At 41.4% G+C, this 21168-nt stretch overlaps 1 protein-coding gene across 3 annotated transcripts in view; it reads left to right on the forward strand.

Moving 5' to 3' along the window:
- The window catches only part of LOC108496438 (24-hydroxycholesterol 7-alpha-hydroxylase), a 24625-nt gene extending 5947 nt beyond the window's left edge, over positions 1-18678 (forward strand). Inside the window, exons 2-12 of one of the 3 annotated variants that reach the window (XM_017813148.1) lie at positions 458-593; positions 1885-2059; positions 4129-4278; positions 4958-5051; positions 6500-6598; positions 8490-8580; positions 9580-9713; positions 10547-10642; positions 12519-12607; positions 16210-16297; positions 17027-18678. In XM_017813148.1, the coding sequence (XP_017668637.1) occupies positions 458-593; positions 1885-2059; positions 4129-4278; positions 4958-5051; positions 6500-6598; positions 8490-8580; positions 9580-9713; positions 10547-10642; positions 12519-12607; positions 16210-16297; positions 17027-17098 (1224 nt within the window). In that variant the 3' untranslated portion in view covers positions 17099-18678. The remainder of the gene's footprint in view (positions 1-457; positions 594-1884; positions 2060-4128; positions 4279-4957; positions 5052-6499; positions 6599-8489; positions 8581-9579; positions 9714-10546; positions 10643-12518; positions 12608-16209; positions 16298-17026) is intronic. The other 2 variants (XM_017813150.1, XM_017813149.1) reach the window with 2 other exon arrangements.
- Positions 18679-21168: the final 2490 nt, after the last annotated feature.

Below are 21168 nucleotides of genomic sequence, written 5' to 3' on the forward strand. Positions count from 1 at the left end.
GAGGGGAGGAGAGGGAAGAGAAGGGGAGGGGACAGGAGAGGAATAAAAAGATGTAGGAGTGGGGATTTTTTGCTAAAAAATTGTAGATCGAAATAGGTAGGATTATGGATTTTTACACTGTGGGTACTTTGCTGTGGCAGCCAAGGGATGCAGTAGATAGTCCATCCCTTGGATTCTCTAAATCCAGGTAGGTTGTATTGTTTGAAATGTAATGTAATTCAAGTATAAAGTGTTACTCTCAGAGAAGGAATCCCTCCTACTCTGCAAAAGGTCAGGCAGCCACAGACCACATTCCCTTCTGGTCCCTAAGTCTACAAGTTTTGGTCTGATTTGTGTTCCTCTTTGTGCAGTCTTGAGCCAAGGTGTACAGAGAGCAGAAAGGACGAGCTCCTCCCTCCTGACCTCTCAGCAGCACTGAGTTAACAGTGCAGTAATATGAAATCTTTGTTTGTTCCAGTATGGACCCGTGTTCACAATATTTGCTCTGGGAAAACGATTTACTTTTGTGACTGAGGAAGAAGGAACTGAAGCATTTTTTAAATCTGAAGACCTAAACTTCGAACAGGCAGTACAACAAGCTGTCAAGAATGCAGGTAACTGAGACCTGGCTCTTTTTTAAAGGAAATCAAATCTAGTTACCCAGGAACATTAAAGCAAACCAGAAGCCCACTGGTTCTTTGATCACACCTTAAATGCTTATTTTAACCCATGACCGTGCTGTGAAATGAAGGTGAAACTCAATTTCTCCATGTGGATCCAGCACTGTAAACCTGCAAAGTGATTTGGATTCAGTCACAAGGAAGCAGATGTTTCTGATCCAAGGACTGTTATTACTTTCATCATCAAGCAACCCAAGTTTGAGATCAGGTCCTTTTCTGTGGCTGGACACTCCTCCTGTGTATACCGTGTTTGGAGTGAGTGTAGTCCTATCACTTCATTTGAAAATCAGCTTGTAGCAGTAATTAGTTATTACCCTGTGGTACAACAGGCATTAAAAATGGGCGAGGTATATATCCCATCCAGAGTGGCATGCTCTATCAGCTCATGTGCTTATATCCTCACAGAATAGCACAGACAGGAATTCTTTGAGTAGTTTGGCAATTTTGGACTGTGAAATAAGAGAGAAGCAAATTATCAGAGAGATTAAATCACAGAATCTCTGTGGCTGGAAGGCACTGTTGGAGATTGCCTGGTCCAAGTCCCTGCTCAGAGCAACGTCAGTGACAGCAGATTGCTCAGGGCTGTGTCTAGTTGGGTTTTGAATATCTCCAGGGTTGGAGACTCCTCAACCTGTTTGGGCAACCTATTCCTGTGTTTGATCATCCTCACAATAAAAACTTCTGTGTCTCAGTGGAGTCTCCTTTGTTGCCATTTGTGCCTATTGCCTCCTGCCCTGAGAAGAGCCTGGCTTCATCTTTCTTCTACCACCAGATATTTATCCACAGTGACAAGACCCCCCTGAGCCTTCTCCTCTCCAGGCTGAACAGTCCCAGCTCTCTCAGCCTCTCCTGAGAGGATGTGCCACTGTAGAAAGGTGACACAAACTTTTTTCTCGGGATAATTTATTTTTCATTCAGTTCTGTGGATGTGCATGCACATCTCTCTATATTCCACTGGGGGGAAGTCTCTGGATTGTTGATTCTGGCACTGAAGCTTCATGAGGCAGGAAGATGTTACACAGACTGGTAGAAGCAGAGGGCTTATCAAAATCTTTACTGTAAGAAGCTTCTTTAGAAAGAAGCTTACAGAGTATTTCACTCTAGGAAAATGAGGGTTAAGGCACTTAAATTACAGTCGAAACAAGTGTAAAAATTTTCACTCTGTCTTTCAGTGAAAATCTACTTTGTCTACTTTCCAAAATGTTTCTGTTTCTTTTGTATTTAGTTTCTGTCCCTGCAGAAGCATTTTATCAGAATCACGGTAACCTGTACAGCATGATGAAGGGGAAAATGAGTCCTTCCAATCTGCACATGTTCACGGGCACTTTGTGTAAGGAGCTACATGAGCACATGGCTCAGCTGGGCATGGAGGGCACAGGCGACCTCAATGACCTGGTAAGGTAAGGGAGTTTTGCAGCACATCTCCAATGCAGGGGTGTCCTACATGGGAGCAGAGATGTCACTGTAAAGCAGGTGGAGCTCAGGCTCTCAAGTGTTACAAAAGTTTTTTCAGGATGCTCATCATAGATTCACTGTTTCAGTTGGCTCACAGAGGAGGCAGGGTTTCATCTAAAGGTGTTTTTTCCCAGCTAGGAGAAGCATCTGAATTACCTCTTTGAAAGAAAAAGAAAACACAGAATCTTCCAACAAACCCTGTTTCCCAGAAGATGGGATAAAAACTTCACATGTTTATAAAGAACTTAAGAACAGACAAAATGCTTGATCTTCAGCAGGTTGAAAACTTTTCATGTTTGGGCCAAGCCTAGGCCAAAACTTAACTAATCCTCTGCAACTGACTTTGCTGCCAGAACTTCATTCTTCATGTAAAAAAAAATCCCTTTACTGACAGTTTCATGTGACAACAACAGAGCTCTTAACTTCTCCTTTTTCCTGGACATCTGGGACAACATCTATATCTTGTCTGTCCATCAGTACTAGAAGTTGAATATTCATAGAATCATAGAATAGTTTGAGTTGGAAAGGACCTTAAAGGTCATCTCATTCCAACCTCCTGCCAAGGGCAAGGACACATTCCACTAGACCAGGTTTCTCAAAGCCCCATCCAACCTGGCCTTGAACACTTCCAAGGGATAGGGCAAATATTGCCTTTGGCTTAGGCCTGTTTCTAACACCAGGTTGTCTTTTGCTGACTTTTTCTGCATAACACAGCTTTTACTGCAGCTAAAACACTCAGCACCTGTCACTGCCATTGCTGCAATATGGATTAACTGGGGGAAAATATGGGGGAAAGGGGCTTTGAAACCCTCCCATTATCCCACTTGTCTTGATAATGGGGTGCAAACCCTCACATCCCATGATGTTTCCCCACCTGTCTTCTGAGATCAAATTCACATCTGCCTCTTGTGAAAAAATGGGCATCATTGAATTGGTGGCGACCCATAACACTGCCTGGTGTGCTAATGTTGGCTCACATCTTCCTGTTATTCCCCTTTTGAATCCATCTGTGGTCTTTTAACCTGGGATCAAGTTTCTGTGGACAGGGACCTGTTGTTCTGTGCTGTACTGGCACCAGCACAGACTGTGGTCCACAAGAGTCAGCGGTGCCATGAGCCTACAAATTATACATGGAGCATTCCATCCTACTGCATCCCTGATGTGTTCTTTCCACTTCCATGGCTGTCCTGGCATTCACATCAGCTGTTATTTGTTTAAAATTTAAAAACCCAAGTTATTTGCTAGATGATAAAAATACAGAATCCATAAAAATCATCCACAGTAAATCTGGAGGGGGTGGGGGGTGATCTGTTCTTACAAGGCAGAGTAAAAGAATTGGAATGCAATGCTCAGGATAGCTGTTATTTAGCTGCCTCAAAACTAAATCCACAGAGCCACCAGATGGCCCCAGCTTCCTTATGATCTTTAGAAAAGCAGGACAGTGAGCGCTATTCCCGGTTTAGCAGAGGCTGGAACCTTGCAAAGACCGTAAAGGAGAACGGAGCTCAAAGTTCGCAGGATAATGGAGGAACAAGCAGGGAAGGAGTGAGATGAAAACAAAGGAACATTGTCCAGCAAAGCTGCAGACAGAGGAACGAAGTTTTGGGGTGTCTGGTCCAGAAGGGCTTGTACAATGCCTGGAAGATTCACATAGGCTGACCTGAAATGAGAGGGGTTGTTAATGGGGAGAAGGGACCTGAAATGAGAGGGGTTGTTAATGGGGAGAAGGGACCTTGGGGCCCAGAGCTTTCCTACCACTGCTCAGGTGACCAAATGATAACCGATGAAGTTCAGCCACATGCAGAGGACCAGCCTGAGGTTTATGTATCTCCAAGTCTCTGCTTAAAATCTTAAAAAAGGGTGTGAGTGTAGTGTGAGCCTTGTGCCAGCCCTTCCATACCGGCATGATGCTTGAGTCCCACAAGTGCTGGCAATTTAACGCGCTGCATCCTGACCTAAAACTGCTGCCATGGCTTCCTATGGCCCCTAAGTCTTGGGGATCTTGTCCTTGCAGGCATGTCATGTATCCAGCAGTGGTGAACACCTTGTTTGGGAAAGGCATCTGCCCAACAAGTCAGAGCAAAATCAAGGAGTTTGAAGAACATTTTCAGAAGTACGATGAGGACTTTGAATACGCTTCTCAGATGCCTGAGTGCTTCCTGAGGTAACAACCTTGCTTAGGTAGGCAGGGTCCAGCTTGGACCTGTCAGGGAGCAGCAGAACAGGGCAAAGGGCAAAGGCTTGACCCTAAATGTGAGTCCCAAGCTCAGGGAGTCTCCAATGAGGTGTCCCTCTGATCTTTTCCATACCTTCGTTGTTTTCCCAGCAGACCAATCTCAGATTATGTGGCTGCACTGTTGCAGAGTTGACCTTGGGTAGAGAGACCCAATTTCTGAGGGAGGGAAGTGCTTGTAAAGCCTGTCAGTGCTCCCACGGCCATGATATTGCCTTAAACACCCCAAAATAGCATTCAGAAAGAATTGAGGGTACTCTAAAAATGTGGCTTTGATTTTCTTCAGGAGGATCATACTTGAAAAGATTGGCCTAAGCAATCTGTCTAAAGCCACAATGAAAACCTGGGGTGAAAAGGTAGGAAAATGCAGGAGTCTTGCAGCCACAGGTCCTGGCTCTAGGATGAGGTCTGGCCAAGGTGAAGGTCTTGGACGTGCTGTTCTTCATGTCAGTCATCACATCAATCAGTCAGACTGACACTTGGCTATCCATCCACTGACTGCTGCCCAGGGGCTTTTGGAAAACAAACAAGGAGTCCTTCTCATGGAAAAGGAAATGCTGGTTTATGTTGCCTCACTTGAGTGCTTCTTGTTTGTTGCTTTTCTTTACAGGAACTGGTCTAAATCCAAAAAATGGCTTCTAAAATTATTTGAGAAAGTAGTGTTGGATGCTGAAAGGACCAACCCTTCAGACACCACATCCAAGGTAAACATCCCAGGCTAGGAAATAAGATGACTTTGTTGTATATTCTCACTGAAGCAATGGAGGACAGGAATTATTTCAGTACTGGAAGAAATAAATCAAATATGTCAACTTTTATAGCTATGCCTTCATTGTCTAGTATTACTGTCACCTGCAGTAGGACAGATCCAGATCCACAACTTTGACTTCTACTCCTCCATTTAATTTATTTCCAACAATTCTGAGGATTAACGTCTTCCTCTGGGGAATTTTAAGCCAAGGGTTCAGAGCTATGATCCATTGCCAGCCTCCAGTATCACACTGCAGTGAGCAGTTGAAAGAGGTGAGAGAAAGACCCTTCAGTTGTTTCTCTGAGGGCACCATGCTGTGAAATCTCAAAACCTTACATGTACTATTTTTAAACCCTGGTGTAGACTGAGTAGGTCGTCCAATAGCCAGACTAGTAGAAAATAGCAGATTACTGGATTGGAAGCCAAGTACCCTAAATATTGATTGTGTCAAAGCTGTGATAAGTTGTTCCCCTGGTTATTCTCCTTAGCTCTGGCAGGAATTCTGTCGATACGGCTGACAAACGTGACGGCAGACTGGCCTGGGAATTTTGATCTACCAAATGGTTGTAGAACAGGTCATTAAACAAAACAAGTTTTATTTAGACTTTAAAAGCTTTACATACCGCATTTTCTTTCGTAAAATAAACCAGATTAATGGAAAGAAAGAGAAGGGTGGAGAGGGGATGGTGGGACCTAAGAAGGTGCACAAAGTAGGAGGCACAAACTTGGTGTCTTAGATTGGGTGGGAATCTGGAAAAAAAATCAGTAATTTTTTATTCAAAGTCAGCCTTTTTGCCTCTGAAAAGTAGACAGGAAGCTTTGTCTTGAATGCATGGTTGCCTTGTATTTAAGGAAATCCTATAAACAAAAGCTGATCCTAGAACATTACACAGTTGCTATAGTTTCAAAGAATATCCACCCACTGAGGTCACTGCTTAGGTCACCAACAAAGTGCCTGAAACCAGGGAGTTTACTGATATATCAGACCATCTCTTCATAACAAGCATGAACAGAGAGAACATTTTCTTCATTTGCATTCATTCAACTGGTTCATTCCCGTTTTCAGGTTCTTTAGAGGAGTAGAACAGGAGTTAGAATAGAATTCTTCCATGTACAAGCAACAATAGGGATTGAGGGTGCCCAATTTCCTAAAAATGTTAAGGAAATTGAGACCAGTGCAAGTATTCAGTAGGGATTCATGTGGTGCACTGAGTGCTTTTTGCTCTCTGCCTATGTGTGAGTCTCACTTTCTCTTAACAGCTGTCATCTCTACTTTGTGGTTGCAAAAAAACCATGACTAATATTACTTCTCTTTGATAAACTAATCCTTGAATTCTAGTAAGCCCTACCCTAAACACTTTTAATATTTTGGAAATAGCCATTATCTTTTATTTATAACAGACACTACTGCAACATCTTCTGGACAACTTGCAAGGAAAACATTTAGCTCCCAATTATGGTCTCCTCATGCTCTGGGCTGCCCAAGCAAATGCTGTCCCCGTGAGTACATCAGCTACAGAAACATCTTCTCTCTATCCTGTTCAAAAGCCTGTATTTGGGAAGCAAAGACTTTGAAGCAGAGGTCACACACACACTGCATGGATTCCAAAGAAGGGATTATCACGCCCACATGTATCACTACAAATATACCCAGGCTGCAATGTCACAGAAGCAATGACAAGAAAAGCTCTTCTTGTATTTTTCCTAAATTATGTTGTCCCCTATCATAACATTTCAGGAACATAAGCCTCATAGCTATTAAGATCAGAGTCTTAAGCTGTGAAGAGCATTTAACTCTGTTTTGAAGTACTGTGGCTGTGTTATAGTAAAGACTCTATTTTAGATATCCTGGTGTTACCAATTGTAAAGAATATCAAAAGCATAATATAGAATAACATCATCCATGTGTAAATCCTTGAGTGAATTTGTCTCTTTCATTTGGGGGGATCTGCTGTAAAAATGCCAGTGGAAGAAAAGCAATAGTTTGATTCTACTTCTGTTAAATTTTGTCCATGTTAGAAAAGGATTTGCTGGATTAATGATCCTGATATAAGTATGCTAACAAACCCAATATATCTAACACAGCTTAGGCTAACCAAAGACATTTATAGGAATTTCTCAGATGAAAAATCCATAGCAGCAAAACCATCCTTTATTTACCGTGACTACTAAGCCCTTTCCAGCACAGTTACGTCCATTACAGATGTGATGTAGAAAAACATGATAGTGAGTTATTTTTATATGTCCCCCTAATGGATATATCTATGTTTTTTGTAGATTGGATATCACTGAAATTTAGCCTAAGGGAAATTCATCCATTTCAGTGAAGTTTCTGTGGATTCATGTGTTGGTATAAGTGGGAGGCATAGCCTGCTGTCTGTTATCAGGATAACTGACATTCCTTCCACAACACTTACTCCTGTAATATTCAGCTGTAAATAGACATACAGATATTTTGCTGTTTCTCAGAATAGGCACAACCACTGTTCTGGGGAATGGAATGATGGAAAAAAAGGCCTTTCACCTTCCAAGGGCATTTTTTTACAAGCACTTTAAACCCTTTTATCTGAAACAATTCAGCTATCCCTCCTTAGCCCGTGGAGTGAAGCCACAGTGTCCAAGTGCTGTACAAGAAAACTAAGCTACCAGATTTGTTTTGCAGAAGGAGGACCTGCATCCACGTTGGGCTATTTGGGAAATAACAGTAAGAGTTCTCATCCCTCACCAGCACAGATGGCCCATGACCAGATCTGTGTGCAGGCTGCATCTCCCGCTAGCTCAGCAAGAGGAGAGAGACTCCTGGCACTGCTGCCAGTCCTTCTGGTTTCATCCTACTTAAGAGGATTTTCTCCTTTCCTAAATTTCTTGATTTTCAACTTCATTGCATAATCAGTTAGCAAATTATTTCTAAAGGGGATATACTACTCCCTGTTTTGCTGTTAATTAAAACTTTTCCTGCCCGTTTTAGTGTGACTTACTATGACAATGCCCTGCAAATTATTTAACCTCATTTCTGCTAATATTAGTAGGAGTTTTATTTCCATTCATGAAGCTGAAACTAATCACACACAATGATTTCGTAGTTCATTTTAACATCTAGTTATTTGAAAATAAAGAAAGGATTCTGTGCCTCAAAGCTCAAGGCCAAAGCTATATAATGTTCACTAAAGATAAGTACACAGCAGATGACTAGACGTAATCTCCCAGGAGCTGAGCCCTTAGATATGGATTTACCCAGAAAGCACAGCTCCCTGTGCATCCCAACTACAACAGGCACACACACAAAAAAAAAAAAAAGTGAAAATTTTTTCACCTGCCTCCATGATTTGCTACAAAGATACTGTCATTCTGTTCTGTATTCCTAAATTCAAGGGTTTCCATCTCTGTTTAGGTTGCATTTTGGACCATTGCTTTCATACTGTCTCATCCTTCCATTTACAAGAAAGTCATGGAAGACCTGGCTTCTGTTTTTGGGAAAGCAGGTAATAAATCTGATCATGTCCTGGAGGTTAGAAATGATTTATTCTGTGTCAGCCCAGCACACAGCACACTTGGTCAGTGGCTGGGAACAATGAGTGTTGCTGCTAAGAGTACTACTGATAACGTAGAGTCCAGCTCTCAGTTCTTTACTCAGCATATGCTTAAGAAGTATTTTTAAGCAAGAATACCTTTGATGTTATCAAAAGAAGGTAGGAAAAGAACTGTATATGTTTCCTCATTCCTATAATTTAAACTTAGATTTGTATTAACCAGTGTTGTGATTTTTCCATGTACCTATGATAGCGTCAGATGAGGTTTTTCAGTTCAGCTGCTTTTCGTGGTGTGATGTTCACCAGTTCCAGCTATTCTGTGGAAAAAAGCAGGCCAGGAACTGTTTTCTGTCATCAGAGGCCAATTTATCCAGCATGATTCACCCCCCATGGCTAATCTCTTTCCCTCAAAAAGCAGTTACCTACTGGGAGCAGTGATTCCCATATGCAGTGCCCTGAACCATGCTTGGAGTTTCATGGAAGGCTCTTTGTTGACATGGACCAAAACCATATCAAGAAAGATGTCAATAATTAGCCAATAAAGAAAATCACAAAGCAGTGCTTAAGCCTTTCTTCTGGCCCTGTTTCATTTGCTTGTGTTAACACAGCCCAGGAGCTCAGCCATGGCTTCTTGTCTTGGTGCCTACAATCCCTGCAACTTCCATGCAGTGTCCTACCAAAGCACTGAAAAAGTCCAGAGACTCTTACCTTCCAAAATGACCTATCTTTGGCTTCTCTTGGCCAACACCATATCTAATACAGCACTTTAGAGTTACTACATTCTCTTCAATGGCTTTTCTTAAAACTTTGAAATATAAAGAAAAATTCTGGATGTAAAATATGCCTTGAAGTATTTTAACAACAGTTCTAAAGCAAGATATGTCAGCCTCTATCAAAACAATTATGAAATCTCATTTTTCACACTGAGTCTTCTTTCTCATGCCACGACAGGTAAAGATAAACTGGAAGTGTCTGAAGAGGATCTGAAGAAGCTCCCTTTTATTAAATGGTGCACTTTGGAAGCCATACGGCTGAGGTCTCCAGGTGCAATCACCAAGAAAGTAATAAACCCAATTAAAATTAAGGTGAGATTTGGTTGTGGGGTTTTTTCCCCACAGGATGCTGTATGATTTGTCTGGAAAGGGTTCTCCCAACAGATCTGGATAAAATCAATGTACCAGAGATACTTCCAAATCTTACAAATATATTCTTTTTAATGGAGTTATTCACCATCATTAATTTATGACTGGCTTTGCTTCTCTCGCTCACAGTCTTACCTTCAATTTTTAGTTGATTTTAGATTGAATTGAATTGAGATGGAGATACTGTGCTGATGGTATGTAAAATAGTAATCAGACACAACAAATGTAGTAGAAAGGACCACAATTTAGTAACTGATAAAACTCATTTTCTGTTTGTCCTCCTCACTGACATTCAGAAGGGAAGTGTCAGCATTCAGGAATCTGGCAAAGAAATGTTTGGGAAAAACCCATTCTCTTAAGGAAGCAGTGCTCCTGACACTTAAGAAATTACTAATGTCTGCTGTCATATAAGACCTTCTATGAATTTCTTTACATTGAATGAAATGTTCAACAAAAGACTTAGAAAAAAACCGAACAGCTCACATGCTACATCAAGAATCAGAAAAGAAGAAATAATGCTTCTTGTCTTTTAATACCTGAAAAAAACAAATTAGAAGACAAACAGTCTTTTCATGGTCTCCACTGTTTAGATTTTATGGAAGAAAACAGCAATAGCAAGAAGAAACTTCAAACATGTAATATGGCCATCAAGGATTTATCACCTCCACTTGTTCTCTCTTAGGACTTTCTATGATGGAAGAGAAGTACCAAGGAGGGACTGTTTTGGGAGTTGATTTGTGATTTTCTCCTTTCTTAGAGTTTTTCCTTCTTTTCAGAATTTCACCATCCCTGCAGGTGACATGCTGATGTTGTCGCCCTATTGGTTGCACCGGAATCCAAAATATTTTCCAGACCCAGAAATGTTCAAACCTGTAAGTTGTCACTACTTGGTGTGTGTATTTTGCTGTCTTTTCTCCTCTTCACTTATTTCACAACAAAAGCACACGGACAAATTTGCCCAAAGTTGAGTAGTCCCCATTGAGAGAACGGCCTTGTACACAGAAAAGATGGGCCCACGAAGGAGGAGCCTGTAAGAATAAGCAAGACTGTAAATTCAGTGACATGTTCCAGGTAATATGGTACTCCTTCATATCACTGTGATCTTGACCTCATCACTCTCTGTGACTCCCTGACAGGAGGTTGTAGCCAGGTGGGGATTGGTCTCCTCCCAAGTAACAGCTCATAGGATAAGAGGAGATGGCCTCAAGGCATGCCAGGGCAGGTTTATATTGGATATTAGGAAAAATTTCTTCACTGAAAGGGTTGTCAGGCACCGGAACAAGCTGCTCACGGAAGTAATGGAGTCACCATCCCTGGAGGGATTAAAAGATGTGTAGATGTGGTATTTGGGGACATGGTTTAGTGTGGCCTTGGCAGTGCTGGGTTAATGGCTGGACTCAATGATGTTAAAGGTCTTTTCCAATCAAACTAATTCTATGATTCTATGATTCCAAGTACTCTCCTCTCCCTGTCAGATGATTTCTGGTAGGTATTAGCTCTGCTAATTTAGTAGTTAATCTAGTTTCTTGATTATTATTCCACTGCAGGTGGCTGTGTGGGCAGGCTTGTAACTGCTCTTTTTAGCACCATCTGATATAGAACAGTTTGTCTTTTTTATAGAAATACATCAAGGAGTAATTTAAACAAAACTTCCTTTCTAGCAAACTCTTCCCAGTTTGAAATCTCTCATAACAATTCCTGCCTGTTGGAAATCTGAAGCCGAAACCCTGATGCAGCAGCTTATTTCTTTAGTAACTTTACTCCTAAAAAGAAAACTAGCTTGTTTTTTAGAAACTCACACTTTTTTTTTTCCTGAGGAATAGATGAGTGCTCCTCGGCATTTGAATGACACTGTCATTCTAAATGTGTCACCTCCTTCCTTGTCCCTTAGATTTTTTTCTTTCTTTTATTGAATTTTGATTCTAACAGGTTTCCTCTTCAGAAAGCTCTAAACAGCCCTAGGTGAAAAAAAAACCCAAAACTAAACCAAAGAAGGACAAAATTGCATCTTCTCTGGGACAGCTTCATCAGAGCAGTTCACCACCAGAACCTTGACAGGGTGTTACTTGGCAGAGTTGTGCTGAGTTTGTGGAGGCTAGTTTGTCACTCAGCAGTCAAGAGATTTGCTTCTCTCAGTGTCACCCACCAAAACTTCAGCCTTGTCCCTTCTCTTGTTCCTTTTCTCTCAAAGCAACTCAGGATGGACAAGGATCCCTGTAGGTACAGACAGAGCTGTTTTTCTTCCAAATAGTTCATTTTCTCACACACTGGCTTACACCAGATACAGCTCATGGACCTTGCATTTGTCTGTACACAGCATCTTAGAAATGTTTTTTGTGCAAGATATGCATGAGCCACTTGTGTGTAATGACAAAATTTTGTGGCTGAGGCTTCCCTCAGTGCTGGTTGAACATTTGCTTGGCATTTGTGTATATTTAAAAGGACAAGGTTGCATTTTTTATAGGCAAATGGGAAGGTATAGGAAGAATGCTTTACGGATGACTTTGAAAAACTCACCAGCATTTTGAGGCACCTAAATATGTTTCAGATGGGACCCTCATTTCTTTCCCCGAGTCGGTGCTGACTTTTGAATCCAGACTTTAACACTAACAGGTTGAATGCAAAAAAATGGCATTAGTGCAACTTTGTATTGAGGATTAGCTGTCCAAGGTCATTTTTAGCCTGGAGAAATAAAGTTAAGCTTTATTTATATAAGGCTGATTTGGAAAAAAAAGTTTCTTCCCACAGGATCGTTGGAAAGAGGCAAATTTAGAGAAGAATGCTTTCTTGGACAGCTTTGTGGCATTTGGAGGAGGGAAGCATCAGTGTCCAGGAAGGTCAGTGAAACAGCTGGGGTTTATTTATTCCCAAATCCTGCAGAGAACAACTCTCTTGAACTGGGCTCCTCTTACACTTGGAGATAAAGTGTTTGCTTTGCTCTTTGTCAGTCTCCTAATATTTGGCATTATCTGGACCTTGTTTAAATTGACTTGAAAGTGGTTTCATTCCTGGAAAAGACAGGTTAAGTCACACTGTAAAAGCAGAATCTCAGACTAGCGTATCAAGGGCTATTGCCACTCCACCCCCTGGAAGGAAAGTCAGTCCAGCTCTGCCTCTGCTGAGGTATCTTTTCATCAAGGGGGAGTTGTCCCACTTTCAAACTTGCCAGTTTACAGACAGAGGTATTTAAACTGCCATAAACCAGTTTTAAACAAACCTAAAGAACATTTCTGTGGTCCAAGATTCTTATTCCATCCTCTACAATGCCATTGACATCTTTGCTGAGCTTGAAATATTTTAACTGGCCCCTCTGTGTTCGAATCTTGTCTTTGCATTAAGGCCCACACAATTGTATAATGGCTTAAATTGCAGATCCTGTCTCACTTCACTCCTCCAGCAATGCCAGCCTTGATGCTTCCTGCATTCCTTCTGCTGTTTTCTCTGCTGTCCCTCTTTCTGGAACAAGTCCCAGGGAGCCAGCTGCTCCTTGTTTCTGTGTTCAAACATCTCTATGCTCAATCCTCTGCCTTCAAAACCTGGTCTCCTCTAAGAAGCAAGTAATCAAGAATCCTTAAAACTAGTCATTTTATCTTGGGTCCCATGTGGAGGAAGGAATCTGGAGAGAGTTGCGGAGGATCTGCATTCTGGAATCTGCTCCCTGTAGCAGGCTGGACATCAGTGTCAGATAAACTTTGTGAAGGTATTAAAATGAGCAAAATGAATAAAACTGCATTCACTATTTAGGCTTACCAGAGGAAGGTGCTCACTCACTGCTGTACCTCCGTGGCTTGTACCATATTCCTGAGCTAAATATGAGCACAGCCTCATTCCAGCAAGGGTGACAGCAAGATTCACAAGAGGCATCTGCAGGTACAGGGAAAGCTGCAAAGCAGTGTTTCTGAAAGCTGCTTGTTTGTATATCCTGACCTATTTGTTCAGGTTGTTCTCTGGACTCTGATAACATCTTTAAAATAAGTTTGTGGTTAGGAAGAAAATGATAACATTTCTACATAGACAACAGATGGAGAATATTTTTCTTGCTGACAGACAAAAAAACTCTTTAAAACCATTTGGCAGTTCACATGGTAACATACAACTTCAAGTTTTTCAGCAATAATTGTAAAGGAATAATGTGGTGGTCTTGAAAAAAAGAAAATTAAATCAATGGTTGTATCTAGATTCCAGGCTGCAGATTTCCTTGATGTGACTGAATGAAAGAATGATATTTCAACTTTAAGATGCATTTTCCTTTAATCCACTATTGAGATTTATAAATTAAATGCATGAAACATTTAATTTCTCCATTGCAAAAGTTCAACATGAAATGAAAAGTTAATGAAACTGAAAGCTAGTAAATAACCTACTTGTCAAATATTCTGGCAAACTGACATGGGAAGGGCTCCCACAAAGCCATTTCTGTGCCATCTTTTTTACCTAAAAGAAAAATGTGATGTCAGTTTGACTACTTTGGTCTAACCAGGTGATTATTGCCTGTGTGACTGTGCTTATTTTGCATGGCTCTGTCTGTTGTCTCCTGTCTTGTGCTGACATTGTAAAACCAGTGCAACCAGCTGTGATTTCCTTCTCGGGCTCCATTTACTGCAGCATCTTAATCCACAGCTGGGATCCTGGGTTCCAGCACCACCCAAATATGTAGCAGTGCACTGGGGGCAAGATTTCAGAAAGCACATCTTGGTCCAGCCCCTTTGTCACTAAATTAAATGGGAATGTGGGAAGGCATCAGTGACTTAGTGTTTTTACAGGAAAACTGCTCTAGGACTCAGTCGTGAACATGAAAGACAGGTGGGAACTAAGGGGCTTTAGCATTTTGCTGCAGGAAAGCTCATGGTTTCTGCTCAGTACAACAAGCCATGGAAGAGGACATGCTGGAATGCTGCAGTCTGGCATTTCACTCCTGGATTGTCCTTCTGACCACCCTCAGACACATGTGTTGCTTATTATCCTTGTATCTTAGCATCTCTGTGTGCAGAGCAGAGTAATCACAGCAGCCTGTTGGGAAAAGCAGTTTGGGATGTGGTGGTGGGAAGTGCTGTGGTCATTTGCTGGTTATATCCATGGGACAGGCTGCAGAGGGTACAGAGGTGTCAGGGCTGCACAGTCCACCTCCAGCTGTGCTGGTGTTTGAAGGACTCTGTCCACACAGCCTTTCCACTTTCTGGGAAATCCAGATGCATTTGGGTGCAAGACCAGTGAGGGTGCTCAGAGGCAGGACCTCAAACACCAGGGGTCCAGGGCTCCACTGTGCAAACAGGACTGTGACTGGAAGGATCTCACCATTGTACAGTGCTGCAGGCGTGGAGTTTGGGCTACTACAACCCACCTGATCTGGGCTAATATCCACTGAAAGATCCCTGCACTGCTTTCCCCAGAGCTCAAGGTCACCAAAAGCTCCCTGTCGTAAGGTAGTTCCAGTGTGACATCACAGAGATAATTTGGGTCTGAAGCTGTGCTAAAACAAACAAGCATCCTCCCACTCCAGAGCCCAGGGCAGCTTCATGTGCAGATCCTGATGGTTCTGCAGGAGATAGCCTGGGTCTCCTGGGGCTTCTTAGCTTCTTCACACCTCCCAGGCCAACTCCAGGCTGACGCCACGCGCAGTCACGTGGCCTCCTCCCCTGTGAATTCCCCAGTAGATGTTTCATCCAGGTTTTCCAGCATCTCTCAGATAACAGAAAATAAACTGTAGAAGAGGAAGGTAGTATTACTATTTTAACTGGATATTTAAGACTTATGTCTAAATTCTGCAAGTGAGTAATCCCACGACCGGGCATAGGTGTATGCTGCTTAATGCAGAAAGCTTTTGTGTGTATCAACCTTAAAAAGAAATAGCCTGGAGGAGTTCACCTGCAGTTATCTGAAATATTCTCCGGCCTGACTAAGAAGGACCTTTCTGAGAGTGTTATAGAAAAAAGAAATCATGCCCTTGGGTCTCCTACTGCATCCTAATGCTGATGCATTAAATAATAACTCCCACTGTCACCGCTCCCTGATGTCATCAGGCTCCCAGCTGTATTATATAACTTTATATAGCACGATTAGTCATATGGCCTTTTCTGTATTTGACTGCCTTCTCACTCCTAGGAAGTTATTTCAAGTCAGCAAGCGTTAGGAGAACATAAATGTTTATACAGTGGAAAAATCCATAATGATAAGGGTCTGGTTTAAAATAGGGTGTCAGAAGGATACTGTTGGTCTAATGGTTCACCAGAAAGAAGGGGCAGCCACTACATTCATGTTCTTTGCTGAGGAACAAAGCTGAACAAAGCTACAGCAGATTTCCCTATGGAAGATAAACTTTCAAGCAGAACTAAAGCATGGAGTGTAAAATGTGTCAGACACCCTGTTTGTTACCTGATGATGATAACACGTGTGTTATATTCAGGCTGGACAGCAGATGTTTTCCTCCCTTTTCTTGCAGGTGGTTTGCGATCATGGAAATCCAGTTGTTTGTTGTTCTGTTCCTGTACAAGTATGAATTTGTGGCATTGGATGCAGTACCAAGGGAGGTAAGAGTACCATGCAATCATATAGCATTCCCCATCTTTATATCCTCCAGTCATCAGGCTCACCTGAACAGCCATGGTCAACTGTGGTTATGTATAATGAAATGAAATTTTGAGAGGAGTGTTATAAAACATGTAATGCATAGCTCAGTCTTTGTTTGAACTTAGAAAACCCAGAATAACTTCAGCAATTCCAGTTAGTGGAGCTGCACTGACCATACAAGAGTATTTTGTCTCATTGTTGCCTAAACATCACCAGAGATTTGATAATTGCTTTCTGCCCCTCACAAAAACAGTGAATATGGAACTGGATCATTAATACTCTAAAAATATGAAAGATGCAGCACTTATAGTGCTCTTCCACTCCATTTTCAGTGATGGAAGGTAAATCATTAGGGTAAGACTGAAGGAGTAACTGTGACACAGAGGTTTTACCATTAAAGGAGAATGGCACAGTCTCCACTTTATTATTTTAATATTTTGAAATATTCGAAACTGTGAAAATTTCTTAAGAGCTCATGTGTCATGTTGGCAGAGTGACTTGAATAAAAACTAATCATGAAGGCTCTCCTCAATGGCTTTGGCAAAGCCAAGAAATACTCTTGGTATTTGGTTTTGGTTCTCTAAGACCAAAGGTCCAAGAATATGTTTATATCTTAATACTAAAGCAAGATAATAAATCCAATAACTGAACTAACTTAAATGTTCCTACCGATTTTCTTCTCTCTGCAGAGCCCTTTACACTTGGTGGGGACACAGCAACCCATGGCACCGTTCCGGGTCCAGTATAAATGCCGGGAATAAAAGCTGCCCAGCACTAACTTTCCTTTGCCACCCTCCCCCCCGATGGATGAACCACTGAGCTGCTTCCCTATCCTACACCTTCAGATAAGTTCTCTGCCTGAAGAGTTCTTAATTTCAACTTTCAATTCTGCACATACTCAATATTCACATATTCAATGCTGAACTGTGCTCTGGCATACCAGAATAGTTGTACCTGTGCTCTGCACCTGGTTGCCCATGTCTTAGTGCTTAAAATCCAAGCTCTCCTGCTGCATTCATGCTTTGGGGGGCAGTTATTCACAGATTTTGCAAATCTGATATGCTAAGCTTGCCAACCAAACATTCAAGACAAAAAGCTGCAGTTGTTTGGAAATCCTGCGTGGAAGCTGTGCTAGAACCAGCTAGAATGTGCAGGTTGCTTCAAACCAAGGCCAAAGTGGTGCCTCATGTTAAGAAATCAGATTGGTAACACTGTACATCTCCCTGGTGTGTACAATATCCAGTGCACACAATATCCACACAATATCCAGTGCACAGTCTGAGCAGAGACCACCGGATCAGATCCACAGCCTGATAAAGTATCATGACTTCTGTGCCACTGCCTCTGTGGGTAGGTGAAGGTCTGGCCTGCTCTGCCTGCAACAGGTGCCAAATTTTTGCAAATAAAATGCATTTGTAATGGAAAAATTGCAAGCACTTGGGGTCTTGTTCCATCGGAGCCCCTAAAATTTCTACTGAGTATTACCTGTTCCACAGGATTCAGGATCGGTCCTTGCATGAATATACGATGAAAGTTTGACTGGGATCTTCAGCTCCCAATAAAAAGTGATTGCAAGAAAAGACTGGTTGTCTAATATCTAGAACACTTTTGCTTTCCCTTTCACATGACTTATAGAACAAATTGCACAAATCTAAGAATATTCAATCCTATAAAGAATACCTAGTAAAAGTTGTTTGATGGAGCTGTCAAGTAAGCTCAGATAACACTTTCACTGCTGTCAGATTTCATATACAGTAATAGCTGGCATGTATTTTTAGTCTTTTAAGTAAAGATTATTCATCATTTTAAAAGTATTTGCAAAAAAAAAAAAATCCCACACAAATAGACTTTCAACAACAGTAAAACTATGGGAATAACAAGCATAGGAAAATAACACATTGTATAATTCATTACGTGGTTGGCTTACCTTCATTATGGATAGAACAACTTCAATGATTTATATGGTTGGAAAATGATTCATCCAACTTCTAATTTAGCTCATTATAGTCAACTCTGCAAGAGTTGCACTCTTAACTGCTGTTTCAGTGTCTCTTCCAAAACTGAAATCTATTCCCTTGGTTTTCATGCATGGTATTACTTAGAAGTGTATATTTTAATTTTAAAATTTGGCAATCACTGCAATATCTGTAAGGCCAGGTGGGACAGGGCTTTGAGCAACCTGGTTTAGTGGAAGGTGTTCCTGCTCATGGCACGGGGTTGAAATCAGATAATCTTTTTAAGGTCATTTCCAACCCAAACCATTCTGTGATTCTATGGTTTTATGTGTTTTCCAGTTTTGCAAAGTTTTTTTTTTCCCAAATGCGCATTGCTTTTTATTTTTCTGTTTGATTGATTTTGGGGTTTGGAGGTTGGTGAGGTTTTTTGTGGTTTGTTTTGTTTGGGGGTTTTTTGGGGTTTTTTTTTTGGTGCGTGGATTTTTTTGTTTGTGTTGTTTTGTTTGATTTTGTCTGTGTGATGTGGGATTTTTTTTTCCCCACAAGAGGTAAATCAAAAAAGCAAAATTTTATAATGGCAAACTTGACTTTAAAGGTAAAAGGTCCCAAAAAGAAGGTCAACATCGAATTGGTTAGAAGGTATCCCTTTCTATGGCAAGGGTTTGGAATGAGATGATCTTTGAGGTCCCTTCCAACCCAAACCATTCTGTGATTCTGTGATGATTTTTCTATATATTTTGCACTCCTTTTGCACAGACCTTTACCTCGATGTGCCAGAGCAGGGAGCAGGATGAGGCCATTGGTGCTGCTTCTGTGAGTGCTGAGTGTTTCTGTCTGAGTTGGCCAGTGGGGCCATCATTGCATACACACGTTTTACACGTGTGTTTGTGTATGTGCCTGCTGGGAATCCGTGTGCAGCCTCACTACAGGCTGGGCCCAGAGCTGCAGCAGCCTCACTCCTGTGAGGATACAGGATTTACCAACTCCCTAAGCAGCTGAGAATCAGACATGAAAATATCTGTCCTGAAAGGCATGATTTATTTTTATTAGAAATGTAGGCATTTGACAGGAAAGAAATACCTGTTCGTGGCAGAGAAATACCAAACAAGCAGAAAAGCGGGCTTGGCTCTGGGATCCCATCAGTGCCCCGTGGTGGAGGACAGCTCCAGGCACTCACTGTACTTTCCTAGGTGGAAAAAACAAGGGAGATGGATTAGTAAAGCAATGTAGTGGTCAAGTGATAGAGCTAAATGAGGTCTTCTGCCTGGAAATAATTCAGAAGCTTCTGGGGGAGGGAGAGACTTTCCCATGGGACAGGGTTAAATGAGAATTAAAAGGTCATCACGATACCCTATGCAGGAGTGGATTAACAGTATCTAAATTATTCTTCTTCAAGTGTTCATCCAATCTGCTTTTAAATACAGCAGTACCGAAATTCCATAGGGGATCTGTCCTCTTACCCTCTCTACTGTTAGAAAGCTGCTCTACGTATCAGTAGCAGAAGTCAGAAACAGGTTTTATCCATGCCAGTACAAAAAGTGTATGAAGAAGGAGATTTTTAAGCCCACAGAGGAAAAAAAAATACTGTATTTTGACTTATGTTTTTATTTCTACCTTCTGTATGAAGCATGGATGTTAAAGGGAATGCAGTGGGACATCCGTCAAAAAACATCTTAGAAAATGCAATTGTTTCTCCTCCAGATATGCCATAGGCCAGATCTACCTGATAAATAATTCCAACATCTAAGAGAGAGGAAATCTAGAATTATGAGAAATGAGCAATAAAACTCTGTTAATTCAAATTTCCTTTAACAATTTTTGAATTTTATTGTATATTAATGAAAAGTTTCAGGGGGAAAAAAAACCAAGGAAAAAAAAAGGGAAACTATCACATTGCAGTCAAACCTTTTTTGACACTTTTGAAGAAAGTATAACTATTTGCCCTGAAATCATAAATTTCCCTTGGAAATATAAAACTCATGAAAACATTTTGAGTTAAAATTGCTCACCTGCTGCAAGTGAATTTTCTCCAGTCAGTGCAGTGAAAAGATGACATGCCATATCAGCAACCACCTCCCAGAATAATCACAACTTCTTTCATGTCTTCCCCCTAATGAGCCTCCCCAAAGGCCCCTTTCATCTGTACTGAGCAGTCAAGTATTTCAAGTGGTCTCTTTCTCTTTTCTTTGCCACTGACTGCCACAGAACCCAGAAGTTTAGGCTTAGCACGTATACCTCCTCGAAATAGATGTCTGGGGACTAAAAGATAGGGCTGTGGCCACTGAGAGGTGAGCTAAAAATAATTACTTCCTGCCCAAAAGAAATTAATTCTAAGGCCCTCACTCTGTGGTGGGCTTAAGCACTGTGCCAAGCAAAACTTGACTTAAGCATGTGTTTTGCTTTAAACAAACACTTAAAATGGATTTGCAGAATAAGAATGGATTTCAATTTAAGCACAGGCTTAAGTGCTTTGCTGAGCCAGGGTCCAAATGCCTCAGTCCCTAACCTGTTGTTTACAGTTAGTCTTGGCATCCGTGCTGTAATTTTAAAGCCATGTGGGGGTTAGTGGAAACACTGAGGTGGCTTTGCTCATTTTAGGTGAAACTGGCAAACATTAAAAGATTTTAGGAAGCATTTATAGCACAAACCAGTGGGCTTTGTTGACAGCAAGCATCTTTCCCAGTTATTTGGTATATTCTAAATGTGTGGCTCATCATATGGCAGAAAAATATTTCCTCTCAGCCAGTATGTGGTGGAAGGGGAATTAGACACAAGAAAGGCATTTGAAAGATAGCAAGCACTTAATTGCAACAACCAAGGCGAGTCTTTCATCATGTGGCCATTCTGAATGACATTGGACATGCAGCTGATTGTCA

Source organism: Lepidothrix coronata, unplaced genomic scaffold (assembly GCF_001604755.1).
Source record: "Lepidothrix coronata isolate B3197 unplaced genomic scaffold, Lepidothrix_coronata-1.0 Scaffold39, whole genome shotgun sequence".
Lineage (NCBI taxonomy): Eukaryota > Metazoa > Chordata > Aves > Passeriformes > Pipridae > Lepidothrix > Lepidothrix coronata.